This window comes from Pinus tabuliformis, chromosome 7 (genome assembly GCF_031772625.1).
Source record: "Pinus tabuliformis cultivar Carrire ecotype Pingquan chromosome 7, CPIR1, whole genome shotgun sequence".
Classification (NCBI taxonomy): domain Eukaryota; kingdom Viridiplantae; phylum Streptophyta; class Pinopsida; order Pinales; family Pinaceae; genus Pinus; species Pinus tabuliformis.
In genome coordinates this window covers 1,242,742,277-1,242,756,262 of record NC_142293.1, presented here as the reverse complement: position 1 = coordinate 1,242,756,262, position 13,986 = coordinate 1,242,742,277, and the positions used below count along the sequence as shown (strand labels likewise).

At 39.6% G+C, this 13,986-nt stretch overlaps 1 protein-coding gene across 1 annotated transcript; it reads left to right on the top strand.

Annotated features, from left to right (window-relative positions):
* Positions 1-9,250: 9,250 nt before the first annotated feature.
* LOC149251878 (uncharacterized) lies at positions 9,251-13,728 on the top strand. Its single transcript, XM_089459606.1, has 6 exons — positions 9,251-10,036; positions 10,197-10,320; positions 12,005-12,131; positions 12,241-12,277; positions 12,434-12,692; positions 12,798-13,728. The coding sequence occupies exons 1-6, from the start codon at positions 9,836-9,838 to the stop codon at positions 12,899-12,901; spliced, it is 852 nt and encodes a 283-aa protein (XP_089315732.1). The 5' UTR covers positions 9,251-9,835; the 3' UTR covers positions 12,902-13,728.
* Positions 13,729-13,986: the final 258 nt, after the last annotated feature.

The following is a 13,986-nucleotide window of genomic DNA, read 5'->3' as shown; positions in this document are numbered from 1 at the left end:
GCAGCAAACCGGCGTAAGAAAAAGGCAAGAGGAAGATTGGCAAGAGCGTAGAGGCTAAGCAAAGCTACAAGTTCAAAGACGAACCACTTGTAGAGAGAGTAGCTTTGGAGATAGATGCAAAGAGCCGACAGTGCGATAGGAGAGTAGAACAGAAGAGAAGAGAGAAGCAAAGGTTGGAAGAGACAGAAAGGAGATTGTAGTAGACGACGAAGAAGTTGAAAGCAGAATAAGAGCTTAGGAGGAGAGAAATGGAAGAAAGGAAAAACCAGGAACAGGAAGAAGGATAGGGTGCACTGACAGAGAAAACTGCACAGATACAGGTTGAGACAACAGAGAAGCTAGCAAATGAAGAACAGGGCGAGAAGGTACATGTTCAGGAACTTGCTCAGCAGGTTGAGAAGTTGGTTGAGGTAACAGACATGGAGACAGAATAAGAGCTAGAGGACAAAGACATCGATCTCATGCCGAGGGCATCTGAGATCACACCACAGTCTCTGCTACCTCTAGAATCACAACTAGTCCCAAGTGAGCAAGGAGAAGTTGTTATCCTTTATCATGATCCGAATATGGATGTGTACAATCTGACATTTGACGATACACAACAGAGGATTGTACATGCACAAAGAAAGGAGCTCCTAGATGATCGTACATCACATACACACACAGAAGAAAGGGTGATTGTACCAGATGTTAGAAGACATCCAGTTTCCATGACTGAGGCTTCTAAGGCTTATGCAGAAGCCACGAGTTCAACGGTCAAGTTCTTGATAGCAGAGAATGATCAAATGGCGAAGGACTTGCAAGAGGCCAAGCAGAGAACAGAGTAGTGTGTAGGATCCATCATGAAAGAGATGAAGAAAGCAATAGTGGTAGAGATATCAACTTTGGAGGCCACCATGTAGACAGTGTATAACATATTTGTCACTGTGCACAAAGTGGTTGTTCATCTATATGCCTTACAATAGTAGTGCGCACAGACAACCCAAACTCTCAAAGACATTCACACTACTATTGCGCACATGCAAGAATGGACAATGAGTTATAAGGGAGCCCCTCTTTACTTGCACAAGAGGATGAAGCCAGGTGCTGATCTAGACAAATCACAGATTCAGATGTTGATCCGAAACTATGAGTAGCTCCCTCTGCTCATCACTAGCATTAAGGCTTCTTATGCATGTTGTTCAGGAGTCCAGATGTCATAGTGCGAACGCAAAATATCCCTTCCATCGGAACCATCACCCAGGCCATGAGGAAGAACCAAGTCATGTTGGATGTCGACAAGTACATAGAGTAGTTGATGCGTGTAGCCACCAACAATGAATTGCAGCTCGGTGCAGAGAACATGCAAAGGTACATTAGTGGTACAACCACATTCAGGAAAATTTTGTGCATGCTTCAGGATGAGCTGGACAAAGGTTTCATAACCATATACCTGGAAGCCGTAGAGGCAAGAGTCCGCTTCAACAAAGATGTCATCAAAGAGTACGGGGACACAAAAGCGCAATACCAAGCTTGGTATCAGTTCGTCACTGAAGACCATCGTGAGGAGGTTACCAATTTGGCCTTTCCCCCAGACCCCGAGTGGTGTTGCTTGTCTTTATTAAGTTGAGGCTTCTGTGATCCATATCAATGTTGAGAAGATTTTTCGACGAAATCACATCATGATATATTTGTTGACACATTTCATACCTACAAGTGTGGTTCATCGTCAGGACAAGTTGAAGAATCAGACTAAGGCAGCAAATTAAATAGAGAGAGTAGATCATCCAATGGTATATTGGAACAAGAACGACTATATTTGACCAGGAAACAATTAAATTTGACCAACACATTTTCATGCATATGTTGTTATTATAGTTGGACTATTCTGATTTCTTTAGAAATGTATGTTATTTAGCTTACGCATCTATGTATGAACTATTTTGTATGCAATTTTATGAATCTTTTTGCAGACGCGTTGTTGGTTTAACCCATCACTTTGGTTTGTGGACTATTCCACTTTCCGGCTTGTGATGTCATTCCCCTTGTTTGTTCCTTTTATGTTGCATACTATTATAGGCTTCTAAGGGACACACTTTCTTTTCCCCTCCATGTTTTAGAACCCCCATGCATCTCACTTGACTCGCTACAAGGTCACGCACTTGCTTCTGACAAAGATATCACACTTACCTTTGCGCGCTATCGCAATCAAGGCATTTCTTTACTACCCATTGTTGGGACTCCTACTCCAAACGATCTGAGGTCTAGTTGGTACTTCTTACTAGGGATATCCCCTGACATGTTGGCTCGTCCAACATTGTCAATAGATCGTTATGTCAATTAATAGTCTTTGGTTTGGTTGGAGAAACCTTTTATATATTGGACATCTCTTTTTGAGAAGAAGTCATGGGAGTTTTATTAGTGCATCCTTCAATTGGTATCAAAATTTTGGTGCATTTGATGGTATTTAAGAAGCAATTCCTAGTTGAAGTAGCTTTGCCTTAAAGCAAAAAGAGTTGATGGCCAGTATGCTCAGTATGAGTGAACATAGTCACTCAAGCAAAAACAACAGTGGAAGATTAAGCCAAAGTTGCATCATAAATAATAACAATTGGTATTTGCAGTAGTAGTTGTACCACTTGCAACTTGTATTGGTGAAAATAGGTATTGGTAAATAAGAGTGATTGGCCATTGTTCCTCACGTGTAGATTCAACAACCATAGAGTGTCTAGAACTCGATGAACATTCAAAAGAGATAATATATGTTTAGGGGGATCATATCATATATATCTAGTGATCTAGAGAAGAGCAACATCTATAAAGAGACACAAGGACGTTTTTTATTAATAGTAGTCATTGTTATCCCTAACATCGATGTCAAAGAGGGAAGTTTTTCCTCCTTGGAGAAATAAAAATAAAATCAAATATTAGGAGGTTTGTCTGTTGATGCTTGTTTTGCAGATGTCTTTGGCCAAGATTGAAAATCATCGTGATTGTAGTTGAGATTGGATGGTAGCCTTCAAGTGCCTCATCAGAGAGATATTAGCTCTTGAAGAAAGAGGAGTTTACAAATGAAAAGCGTAAGGAAACTTTGGTTGCTCATAAGGAGAATGCACATAAGGAAAGTGATGAATCTAACCCATTTCCATTGATGTTAAAGGGGGAGATAAAGTCATCGTCCATAGGGGGAGAGAAATACATCAGCCACAAGGGGGGATAGAGACATCATTGGATGTAACTTGTAGGAGAATGAGTTATTATGATGGCTTGATGTAGCATAATGAGGTTCCATCAATGCCAAAGGCGGAGATTGTTGGCATTGTTAAGTTGGAAGATGGCATTGGTGTGTTGGCATTGATGTCAACTTGATGCATTGATGTGTTAAAATTGATCTCAAACTAAGTGTAGTGATGTCAACCCTAATGCATAGATGAGATGTTTGTGTCAAGGAGATTGTTAGCATGGCCATGTGCCATTGATTGAGCATCTTGCATGTTCAGTTGGAGTTGGAGCCTTGGTTCAAGCATTAAAGGGTGTTATATATTTGAAGGATTTTATGCCATAAGATATTAGCCTAGATGCTACTAGAAATGGCATAGTTGGATAGTTCTTAGAAAGAGCTTTCTAATGGTGTATGCCACTCTAAAAAATACCTACAGGATTAACAGTTATGAATAGTCAAAGTTCAGGGTTCAAGGCTTATATGGTTCCGCATACGACCAATCAGAGGGCCCCATTAGCACACAGGTGGGTGCATAGTCAACATTCAAGCTAGCAATATCCACTAGGATTTAGGTCCCACCAAGATGACAACATGGCTTCGAAAGGTGGGATACATCCACTAAAAGATCGAATGACACGTATTCCAAGTCACCATCTAATGGTTTGAGGGGGGCCAAGCCCCACTGCGATTTAAATGGAGGAGGGGTCTCTCATTTAGATCTATACCCAAACCACTCTCTTAGATCAATGGTCAACATGAGTTGAGGGACCCCCCTCCTAGATTTCAAAATTGGAGGGGGGGGGGGGGTCTCTCGAAACCACTCAGTGGTTTCCACTGGAATTCAACCTTAAACACTTTATGAAGAAACCCCTCCTCTGCATAAGTGATAGGGTGGAAAGATGACATCAGCACAGACTGACATGACATCCTAGGGATGGGACACGTAACATGCACTTTCAAAGCTTTTGGGTGCCTAAGTGGCTTATTTCTAGGTGACACATGGCACCATGTCGGCATTGATGATGTCAACATGAATGTAGATGTAACATAAGTATGATGATGTGAAACAAATATTTAATGTTCATGCCATGGGTTTGGTAGAAGTCTTCACATTTTATCATTTCAGGATATTCGAGTCTTTAGGCTAGTCAGGGACAAGTGTTGGCACACAACAGAAAAGTGGGCTGACCTCCGAGCTCCCAACCAATGTGGGGCCTAGTGCAAGTAGAAAGATGGAACATGATAATTAGTTAGCAATGATGATATGTGGCACCACTAGGAGGTGGCCACATGGTCTCGATGATGTCATCTAGCTATTCGAAATTTTCAGGACTATTCATTTACTCGAGATTTTTGGTCACTTGGGCCTACATAGCACTGGAAAGGAAAATAATGTTCAAACCTCCAAACCCACAAGAAAGAAAATTATGACTAAATGCATTATCATGGGTCCCATTGTATGGAGAAAAAGGTCCCAAAGAGTTAAAGGCATGGGAACTTGATCCCTTCGAACCACATACAAACTAAAAGGTCTCTCGTCCTTCAAATCACTGAGTTAAGCTCCTTTCAGTTAGCTCCTAGTTCTAGCCCCTCAAGCATATGACTCCAAGTTTGTATGGGTGTGGGAGCTCAGTCAATGGAATAAAGTTTGAGCTCCTATGTTGTTTGTCCTAGGTCTCAACACTTGATCATTTGCACTAAAGGGCTAAAGATTGAAATGGATGAGGTTAAGGTGCTCCAAAGTTTGAATCAAGTGTTATTTTCGGTGAATACAATAGTGTAATAAAATAGCGAGGACCATGATCTACAAAGACTCAACTTTGTAACAATTTGTGTTTGGACTTCAATATACAATTAAGGAGCATGGGCACAACATTATTAGGTTGAAGGAAAATAATGATCAAGCAAGTATAGAAGTTTAATGGAGTTGGTAGAGGTTGATGGATTTAGTTATGGCTCTCTTCACATTGAAACAAAGTCCACAATAAGGGGAGCCATTCCTGAGCATAGTGTTTATACAACAATCCAGTTACAGGCAAGGGGAGCCATTCCAAAGAATTTAAGAGTGTTTATAGCGTGATGTAGTTCTTTCTTCTCAAGTCATGTGAACCTTCCCAAGCACCAATGGAGACCATAACCGTGCCTATTGTTGTAGTAAATTATGCCCATACTCTAGTTGTTAATGAAGATTAGCGAGCCATGTTGTATTACTCCCTCAACAGTGTGAAGCAGACATGAGCCCATGCCGAATCCCTATGTTACATAGGAACAAGACATAGGAATGTAGAGTGACACTGGGTGGGAATGCAACCTAATCGAGTGTGAGGATAACTCTATGTGAGAGAGAGCTATAGAGAAAGGTCAAGAGAGCCTGTGGAGTAGAGCAGGCTGAGTTCAATTTTTATGCAGAATTTATGAGGGCTGAGAGCTATAAGTGTTGTCGAGAGGGTTGAGAACAAAGGGCCAAGTGTTGAGGATGTTGCTGAAGAGAAGAGGCTTACTAAGTGTGTCCGCTGAGGAGAACAAAGGGTTAAGAATTGGTTATTACATATTTGAAATCAGACCAAGTGGGAGCCAAAACAGAGAGCAATAAGTTCATTATGAATAGTGGGTTGGTTCCTACAAAACAAGGAGTTGGTGCTTCCATTTGAGTGGGTGTCTAAAGAAAAACTTGGGGGTTGGTGCCTCCTACAAGTTGGAAATCAAGGAGTTAGTGCTTCTTATAAGTTGATCAGGTGTCTGTAAAGAGGGAGTGGGTGCTTCCAGCTAGTGGGAGCTAGAAAAACACATAAGGGAGTTGGTGCTTCCTGTGAGTCGATGCTCATGAAAATAAATGATGCAATTTGAGTGGTGGCTTAAGATTTGCATCATAATAAGCAAATATTGGTGGTTTTTCCCTTTATGGGTTTCCACATTAAATCTCCTTGTTCATATGTGTACACTGCACATGGTGTTGTCATGAAGTTCATGTGTTGATTTAATTTATTGTTCACATAGTATGTTGCTAATAGATCACATGAGTAGTTACCAAAGTAAATGTAAGTATATATTGACATTAAAATTAAAAGTAGCCTTAATACTAATTCACCCCCTCTGAGTATTAATTATTGTTTCCAACATCATTATCCTTAAAGTCATCCAGAACACTAAGTGGGGTTATTTATTTCAATAGTGTAGTGCAAAATCAACTACTCACCAAATGTAAACTTTGAAGATCACTTTAAGTGATCATCAACATTAATGACCATTTCCTTACCATGAAAATGCAGCAATAATGAAAGAGAAAAAAATCTACAACTTTTATTCTCTTGTTCCACCCCAGTAATGGTAGCCTTGTTAATTAATAAGGTTGCAATCTTTTAAAATTAACTATTATTAAGATAGCTTTGTTAATTAATAAGATTGCAATCTTTTAAAATTAACTGCTATTAGAGTTTTAAGAGCTAATGCTAAGCATGATCAAAGCCTTAAGGTAAGTTAATCCACATCTAACTTAATAAAATAATCTCAAAAAAAGCTCACTCAATTCAATACCTCCCCATCTAACTTAATAAAATAATCTCAAAAAAAGCTCTCTCAATTCAATACCTCAAGATTGAACTTGTCTCAAACTAAATATAATATTTATTTGAAACTTAAAAAATGGATATAAGTTTGAGATAAAGATTCATCACCTGATACTTGGAAAGAAATTTCCACAGGGTTTTGGAAGTTATCATCCAAATTAGTTGTAATCATTTGCCAAAACAATTGACAATGACACTTTATGAGAAAGAAACCACCCTAACTCCCCCATTGACACTTTATGAGAAAGAAACCACCCTAACTACCCCATTGTCATTTTTTATTTTCAATATTCTCAAATTTAACCTACAGCTAAATTGCTAGTTGTTTTCTTTCCTCTCTTGACCGTTGTAGATGGCACTTCCATGTCTCATCATCTCGCATTCACTCATCATAATTTCCCCTTTGTTCATACACTTTATCCCAAAATTAAAAGTGGACCCTACATAGGCCCTTTAAATATTTGTGGCATGGGCTTCCTATTCTAGTCATGTACAAGGTGGGCAATCAATAAAAGAACCTAAAGCAATAGGATTATTTCGTAAGTCCCTATCACTATGGAAGCTAACATTTCACTTTTGTTTCCCGAGAAGGTAGAAAGGTACCATTGTCCTCCAATGATATACTTCACATAGAGAGAATCTCTTCATTTTGCATGTTCTATAGGGCATTGGTTAGATGTGAGGAGACCTAATCACAGAACCTTGACCATTTAAAAAAACTAATTCGAATGTTGTAGGGCCCGCATAAACGCTACTAACGTGGAGGCACGAGCTAGCAACAATAAATGAAGAGGGGAACCTTTGTTTTAAGGAGGAGGCCCCATTCATCCATTGTGGGCTTAGGACCATGATAATAGATTTCATTGGGCTTAGGATCACGATAATAGATTTCATTCGTCATTGTTTTGCATGGGATTTTTCCAGATGCTCTGGTTAATATATGGTTACATGGATAATGATATATATATATTTTAACAATTATATATTCTTAACAATTATGTAAATATGAATTAATGACTCTTAGCTACAAAAAAGAAACACAAAAGTTATAACACCAAATCATGAAAGCTCATAGCAAATATTGGAGTAATTTTTAAGTGTGATTTTTTTGGAGTTTTTGGAAGATTTCTAGTATGAATTCGGTGAAAAAAATTGTGGTCAAATCTTGATTTGTGTTATTTAAATGGTTTTCGACTGCATAACTTGTCTTGACGATGAACCAAACTAGCTGGTGAAAAAAATTGTGGTCAAATCTTGATTTGTGTTATTTAAATGGTTTTCGACTACATAACTTGTCCTATGAACCACACTAGCTGGTTCGAAACGCCTGGACAAATGATTTATCTTGTGATTTTTGTCAAAAATATTCTCTTAAACTTGATATGGATCACAGAAACCTCAATTCAACAAAAATTTACATATGAAACTTGTGATTTAAATAAATCCTTACCAAATTCTAAACAAATTAAATCAAAAAATAAAATTTTCCAAAAAATTCACAATTAAAAACCACTCTCTAATTATTACATAAACCCCACTAACCATGGAAGGTAAGACTAAATATTACATAAACCACCCTCAACGAGGAACCCGATGCAAAGAGGAATTAGGTTAATGGTGGACAACTAGACATCACAAGATGAATCGTTGAAATAGTCAAAGCCAATAAATCATCCCTCAAGCATTTCTCGTCGTGAGGCCCCCGGCGAATACAATGGGCCGGTTGTACTTGCAAGTTGCCCTTCCCTTGTACACACCACTCCCCAACGGAATCTTGCTCGTCTTCGTTGGACAATGCGACTGCGATTCCCTCTTCTCTTAGCGTACGTGGAGGCAGTTATATAGCGGATTCTCCCGGTCACGGCCTCTTCTCGCCACGCGTCGCGCTCCGACTGGCTGTCACGCCCATAGCATATCTGGCTCGTCTGCACAAGACTGACACGTGGCGCGAGGCAGGCACGTTCAACAATATTATATAAATACAGTATAACGGGAAAGGTTTTTGGTAGGAAATGAATTTCATATTATTATTAATTGAGTAAAAAATTCAGTGGGACGCGGTCCCCCCTAACCTCGTGCGTCACGCTATTCGCGAAATTAAAAAATCCGCAAAAAATTGAATTTTGTTAATACAAAATTACTATTATTTCGGGGGGAGTGAGAGCAGGGCCGGGGATTAAGGAGATTGGCATTAAACAACGTGCACGTACTTTTCATCGAGTGGATAGCAAAGACAGTTGGTCGGTAAGATGGGCTGAAGTTGCGGGTTATTTATGAAGGCTAGGTGTGTGACAAGGTGGTAAGGATGCTTGATTGTCTCTGAAAATGATGAATATGTAGTAAATGCGCTGATTTAATGCACAAAATCCTCGCAATCCACTGGGAAATGATTTTTCAGAGGTTGTTTTAGGTGGAGTCTCTTCGGCTAGAATCTACCATTTGTATATATCGACATGGACAGATATACAAAAAAATATATTATACATATATATGTAATGTATATATGTATGTATAGAGATTTATTTATTTTATGGTGAACGGACAGTAAATAATATATATAGATTGCCCATCTCATGGGCTGGCTGGCTCGTTGCTGCATGGTTTAAATGGATGTTCTGATCCTGCAAGTGATTGCCAGCAGCTGCTAAGCTTTTCTCATGGCGATGAGTCAGTTGTTTTAATAAGTATACATATAGTCTGGAGACTTGGTGTTTTCTTGCTTTATAGATCCTTGCATATTCAAGCTCATAGGACTGCGGGCATTTGCTGTTGTGCTGTTTATGCTGGCATAGACGACCTAAATTATTAATTTATGAGCAGAGAGAATAATAGCATGTGGCAAGAAAAAGGTGCAGTGGGTATGAATTGTTTTATGAGGTCTCTGGGATTGAACAGGTGGGCAAGCAAGGATATGAGGCTGGCAAATTGATTAGTTTAGTGTTCTGAAGCTGCCCCTTTGGGCAGGCCGGTTTTATACTTGTTTGTGGTGTGGGTGAATCTCAAGGTAAGTTTAGATCACTGGAAGGAGGAGGGTGTTAGGGCAGAGAATAGGAAGGATTTTATAGGGATGGCACACCAGCAGTACATGAGAACAACAGGTGGTTCACAGCAGTTTGGGGATACAACTCTTACAAAGGTGTTCGTTGGGGGTCTGGCATGGGAGACCCAAAGAGAGACCATGCGTCGTTATTTTGAGCAATTTGGGGAGATTCTGGAGGCTGTGGTGATTACTGACAAGAACACTGGACGCTCCAAAGGCTATGGTTTTGTGAGTGTTTTTTAACCTTTTTTTTTTTTCCTTTGGGTTTTAGCATATGTGGAGGTTTTCAATTTTCTTTCAGATTTGCATGGCTGCAATGGTTTCCTCTTTTGGGGTACAGATTGGCCTTATGGGCTTGTTTTGTTATTTTCCTGTGCTATGGGTTTAGGTGACCTTCCGAGATCCTGAGGCTGCAAGGAGAGCATGCATGGATCCAACCCCTGTCATAGATGGAAGAAGGGCCAACTGCAACATAGCTTCTCTTGGCCGGCCTCGGCCCTCCACTCCTCAAGGTAGGGCTGGTAGTTTCTTTTTCTAGTATTTTGGTGTGCCTGTTTGTAACATTTGCAAGCCCTGAGTTTTGGATCCTGGTAATTACTAAGATTGACGAAGATTGCTCTAGTTGTTTTTTGCCAGGCTCACATTTTTGCATCATTTTTCAGCCTTATTGAATGAGAAGGATTATCAATGCTCCTGGCTTCCTTCCAGTCTCATAGTCAACACTGAACATTGCGTCCTTTTCCAGCGCCCTGAATACATATTATATGGAAAATCACTAGCAATGCTGCCAGCTCTTCATTAATTGCCAGAACTGGTCTTATTGTCGAGTTCTTGATGGATTTGCAGAAATGCCCACCCTCTGCTTCTGTGGTGGGCTAAATGACCTTTGGACACTGGCAGAGCTTGAAGATTCGTTTTTTCTACTAATTGCATTGATAAATTGGAACAGCGTATTTCTTGAAATGCTACTTTGAATGAAATTTTTGTTCATCAGAACAGATGTTACATCGGAAGAGACCTGATATTGCCTTAAGGGAGAGGCTTATTACTGAGTATAGAAAATAGCAGAGTAGCCTTTTTTAGTGTTTATAATTACCGGGTTTAAGTGGATGTACAAGAACAGGAGTGATTATGGTTTGAATAAGAGACAATAGAAAACTGGAAATCTTTTCTGCATTTTAACTGGCATTCCTTGAACCTCCACCTATAACTTCTTAGACTATATTGCAGAGGTCTGCCACTTGTGCTTGCACATCATCCTGAGCGATAATCAGGCCTCTCTGACTTGGAATTTCATAACTGGTGGTGTGCTTGCAATGCCTCCTGAAACAAACGTAAACACTGATCAATAGCTGCAAGGGTACCTCTCTGCCCATTGTTTTTCTCTCCATGGTCTCATGTAGCTATCTGGACCAGTTTGGTGAACACTACAAACTAGCTTGTTGATATCTTTTTGATGAGGGTACAGGTCATAGGAAAAGATTGTGTTTATGCATTTGAAGATATTTCTCCTTATCTTTACAGGTTCACGGCTATCCGCTCTTCCAATTAGGCACCAACACATCCATCCTTAAATTGAAAGGAAGGTTTTGGATAAACAATCTTTTACTTTAGTGCTGGAAAATTTGCATATTTTAATGAATTCTATTAATATATTAGCTGGAACATCCAGGTCAGCTGGACATTTCTATATTCAATTTCTGGTTCTGGAATTTCGGAATGATTCCAGCAAGCTATGCATTCTGCAACATTTTTGACAGTCTTAGTTCGCATGTAGAAGCATCAAAGGGCATTTTCCATGTTCAATATATATATATATATATATGAACTCGCATCTAGATACATATTTGCTTTGAAAACCCTTGGAACATTAGATGAGAAATTGCTTGTCTCTGTCTCTGGTGATAGTCTAGTCATAGCCTCTGTAAATTTGATCATGGTTACCCTTGGTGAGAAATGTGGTGCTTCAATCATTCCAAGAGAGTTGTAAACAAATAGTTCGTAACTTTCCTCTGAAAATGTGCACATACAAGTATACCTTAATTGCCCCACAGTCATGTTGGACGAAAGTGTGGGGGGAGACATTGCTTACATTCTTATGTTTCTGAATACAATAGAGAGAAAACTTGTTTTAAAAATCTTCTCTCTCTCTTAGAGAACTATTTCAACATTGAGATGATGCCTATTATCTTGTAGGACGGCTGCACCTTGCGAGCCCCTATTCTGGGGTTTCTCAACCTGGACAAGCCTATGCTGGAGGCCCAACTCTGCCCCCATCTTATCCATATACCTATCAGCAGGGCATTGCATATCCTCCATACGGGTGTGTTCATTTTCTCTCACATTTTTTGTTTACAGATAATTTTATGTACAGTGATGTAAATCAGGTTGTTGCTCAACCACTTACGTTCTCCTTTAACATGGTATGGCAGGTATACGACCTATGTGCCAGACATTGCTTACCATCAGGTGCAGCTCTGTTCTCAGAAAAGGGCTTTTTGTACCCCAAGACCAGGATTCAATTTGGAAAATTTTGGTTCTTTATTCCCGCCTTCTACTACCATATATTGTTAACAAATATCTTTCTGACCATCTTATTATGAATTTCGGCCTTTATCTTTGCAGAATATTTACAATCCTTATCTTGCACCTCAATATCCTCAGATATATGGTGCATCTGGAACTGTTAGTCCTCCAGTATATCCTTACACTCATATGGGCCAAGCTTTGCAAGCTGGATCTGCTTTTCCCACCCATCAAGGTTATGGAGTTCAGGGACCTCATCTTGTGCATTTTCCTGGGCCTGGAGGTGGTGCCATGACATCTATGCCTCAACAGTACGCTGCAGCTGTACCAGTTATACAGGGACCAGTTCCATCAGCAGGTATGATTAACATGGATGCTATTTGATTTAAGAATTTGTTCCTACATTGTTTCCATACAAGATGGGGTCTTGTACTGACAGGTGAAGGTGTTGTACCTTCTGCAGCACCTGCCCCAGGCCCATCGCATCCACAGTTGGCAGGGCATACACAATCTCAGCAGAAGTTCACACAAGGTGATGGTGGCCCAGAGCATCCATCCGGTTCATAGGATCATCTCAGTTTGGGGAACAGCTCTATGTTAAAAGAATGCATATTTGCAGTCACTAGGGAAGAGGTTTTTGGGGGTACCGAGCAGGAGCTTCTTGGCATTTGAACATGTCAGCTTACACAAGGTCATTGGCTTGAATGCACTTTCAGTGGGATTCTTGGAGCAAAATTTTATGTAGAGTATTTTCGGACGATTCATATTGTATTCATTTGAATGCCGCCTTAACAGTTAAAACAGTTATTCTTTTTGAGAACACAATTTTGACCAGCTACAGGATCCAACATTGAGCCGTTTCTTTTAAGAAGCACACGTGTTCTTGCAGTGAAGTAGGTTGACAGCAACTTCATCACAATTTCTTTCTGGATCACAAACATCCAATATTCCTTCCAAGAGAAGCAAACTGGAGTTGGTACTTCAATAACAAGCTTCAAAGATCTATTTTTTGTATTGCTGGTTCCCCACTATAGAGGTGATGACTGTATTGGCATCGTGTCATATCGTACAGAACATTAATTTGAGCACTGAATTGAAAAAGGCAGGAAAATCGAAGTCGGACCTACGAAATTAGACAATCTTGACTTATTTTTTAATTTTTTAACTGCCCAGCTTAAAGCATGTAATAGAAGAGGAACTTGGATCACCTGGGAGTATTTGTTTCCCATACTTTCATCGCCCTTTATCATGGCAAAGTGGTGGACAAGTATTCCTTTTTTCACTGGCTTGGGTTCGGGTAGGTATTCATTTTAACATTGGGAATTACTACATAAAAATATAATCTGTCAAAACTTGAGAGGTGGGCTACATTTGTTAATTTAATTGATTATATTCTTGTACTTCATTGGCCATTTCACTGTAGTAAATATGCCTCACAGTTTATTGCTAATTGCTTTTGTGGTAATCAAATCGATTACATTCTTGTACGTTAATCCACACGAGGTGATAGATGTGCATCCGAGATCGACTGCTGATATAGTTCCAGTTCAAAGCTTGAATTCCTAGGATTCTGTTTTTCAGATAATGTTGATAGCAAGTCATGCCAATTCTTTTGTCATGCATGGTAGTCACTAGGTTTCAATTCTATGTAT

What these genes read in the sequence shown, in the direction of transcription:
- LOC149251878 (XM_089459606.1), top strand. Translation starts at nt 9,836, where the DNA reads ATGGCACACCAGCAGTACATGAGAACAACAGGTGGTTCACAGCAGTTT. An exon ending in GCTCCAAAGGCTATGGTTTT is followed by an intron (nt 10,037 to 10,196) that starts GTGAGTGTTTTT and finishes CTATGGGTTTAG; the next exon opens with GTGACCTTCCGAGATCCTGA. An exon ending in GGGACCAGTTCCATCAGCAG is followed by an intron (nt 12,693 to 12,797) that starts GTATGATTAACA and finishes TACCTTCTGCAG; the next exon opens with CACCTGCCCCAGGCCCATCG.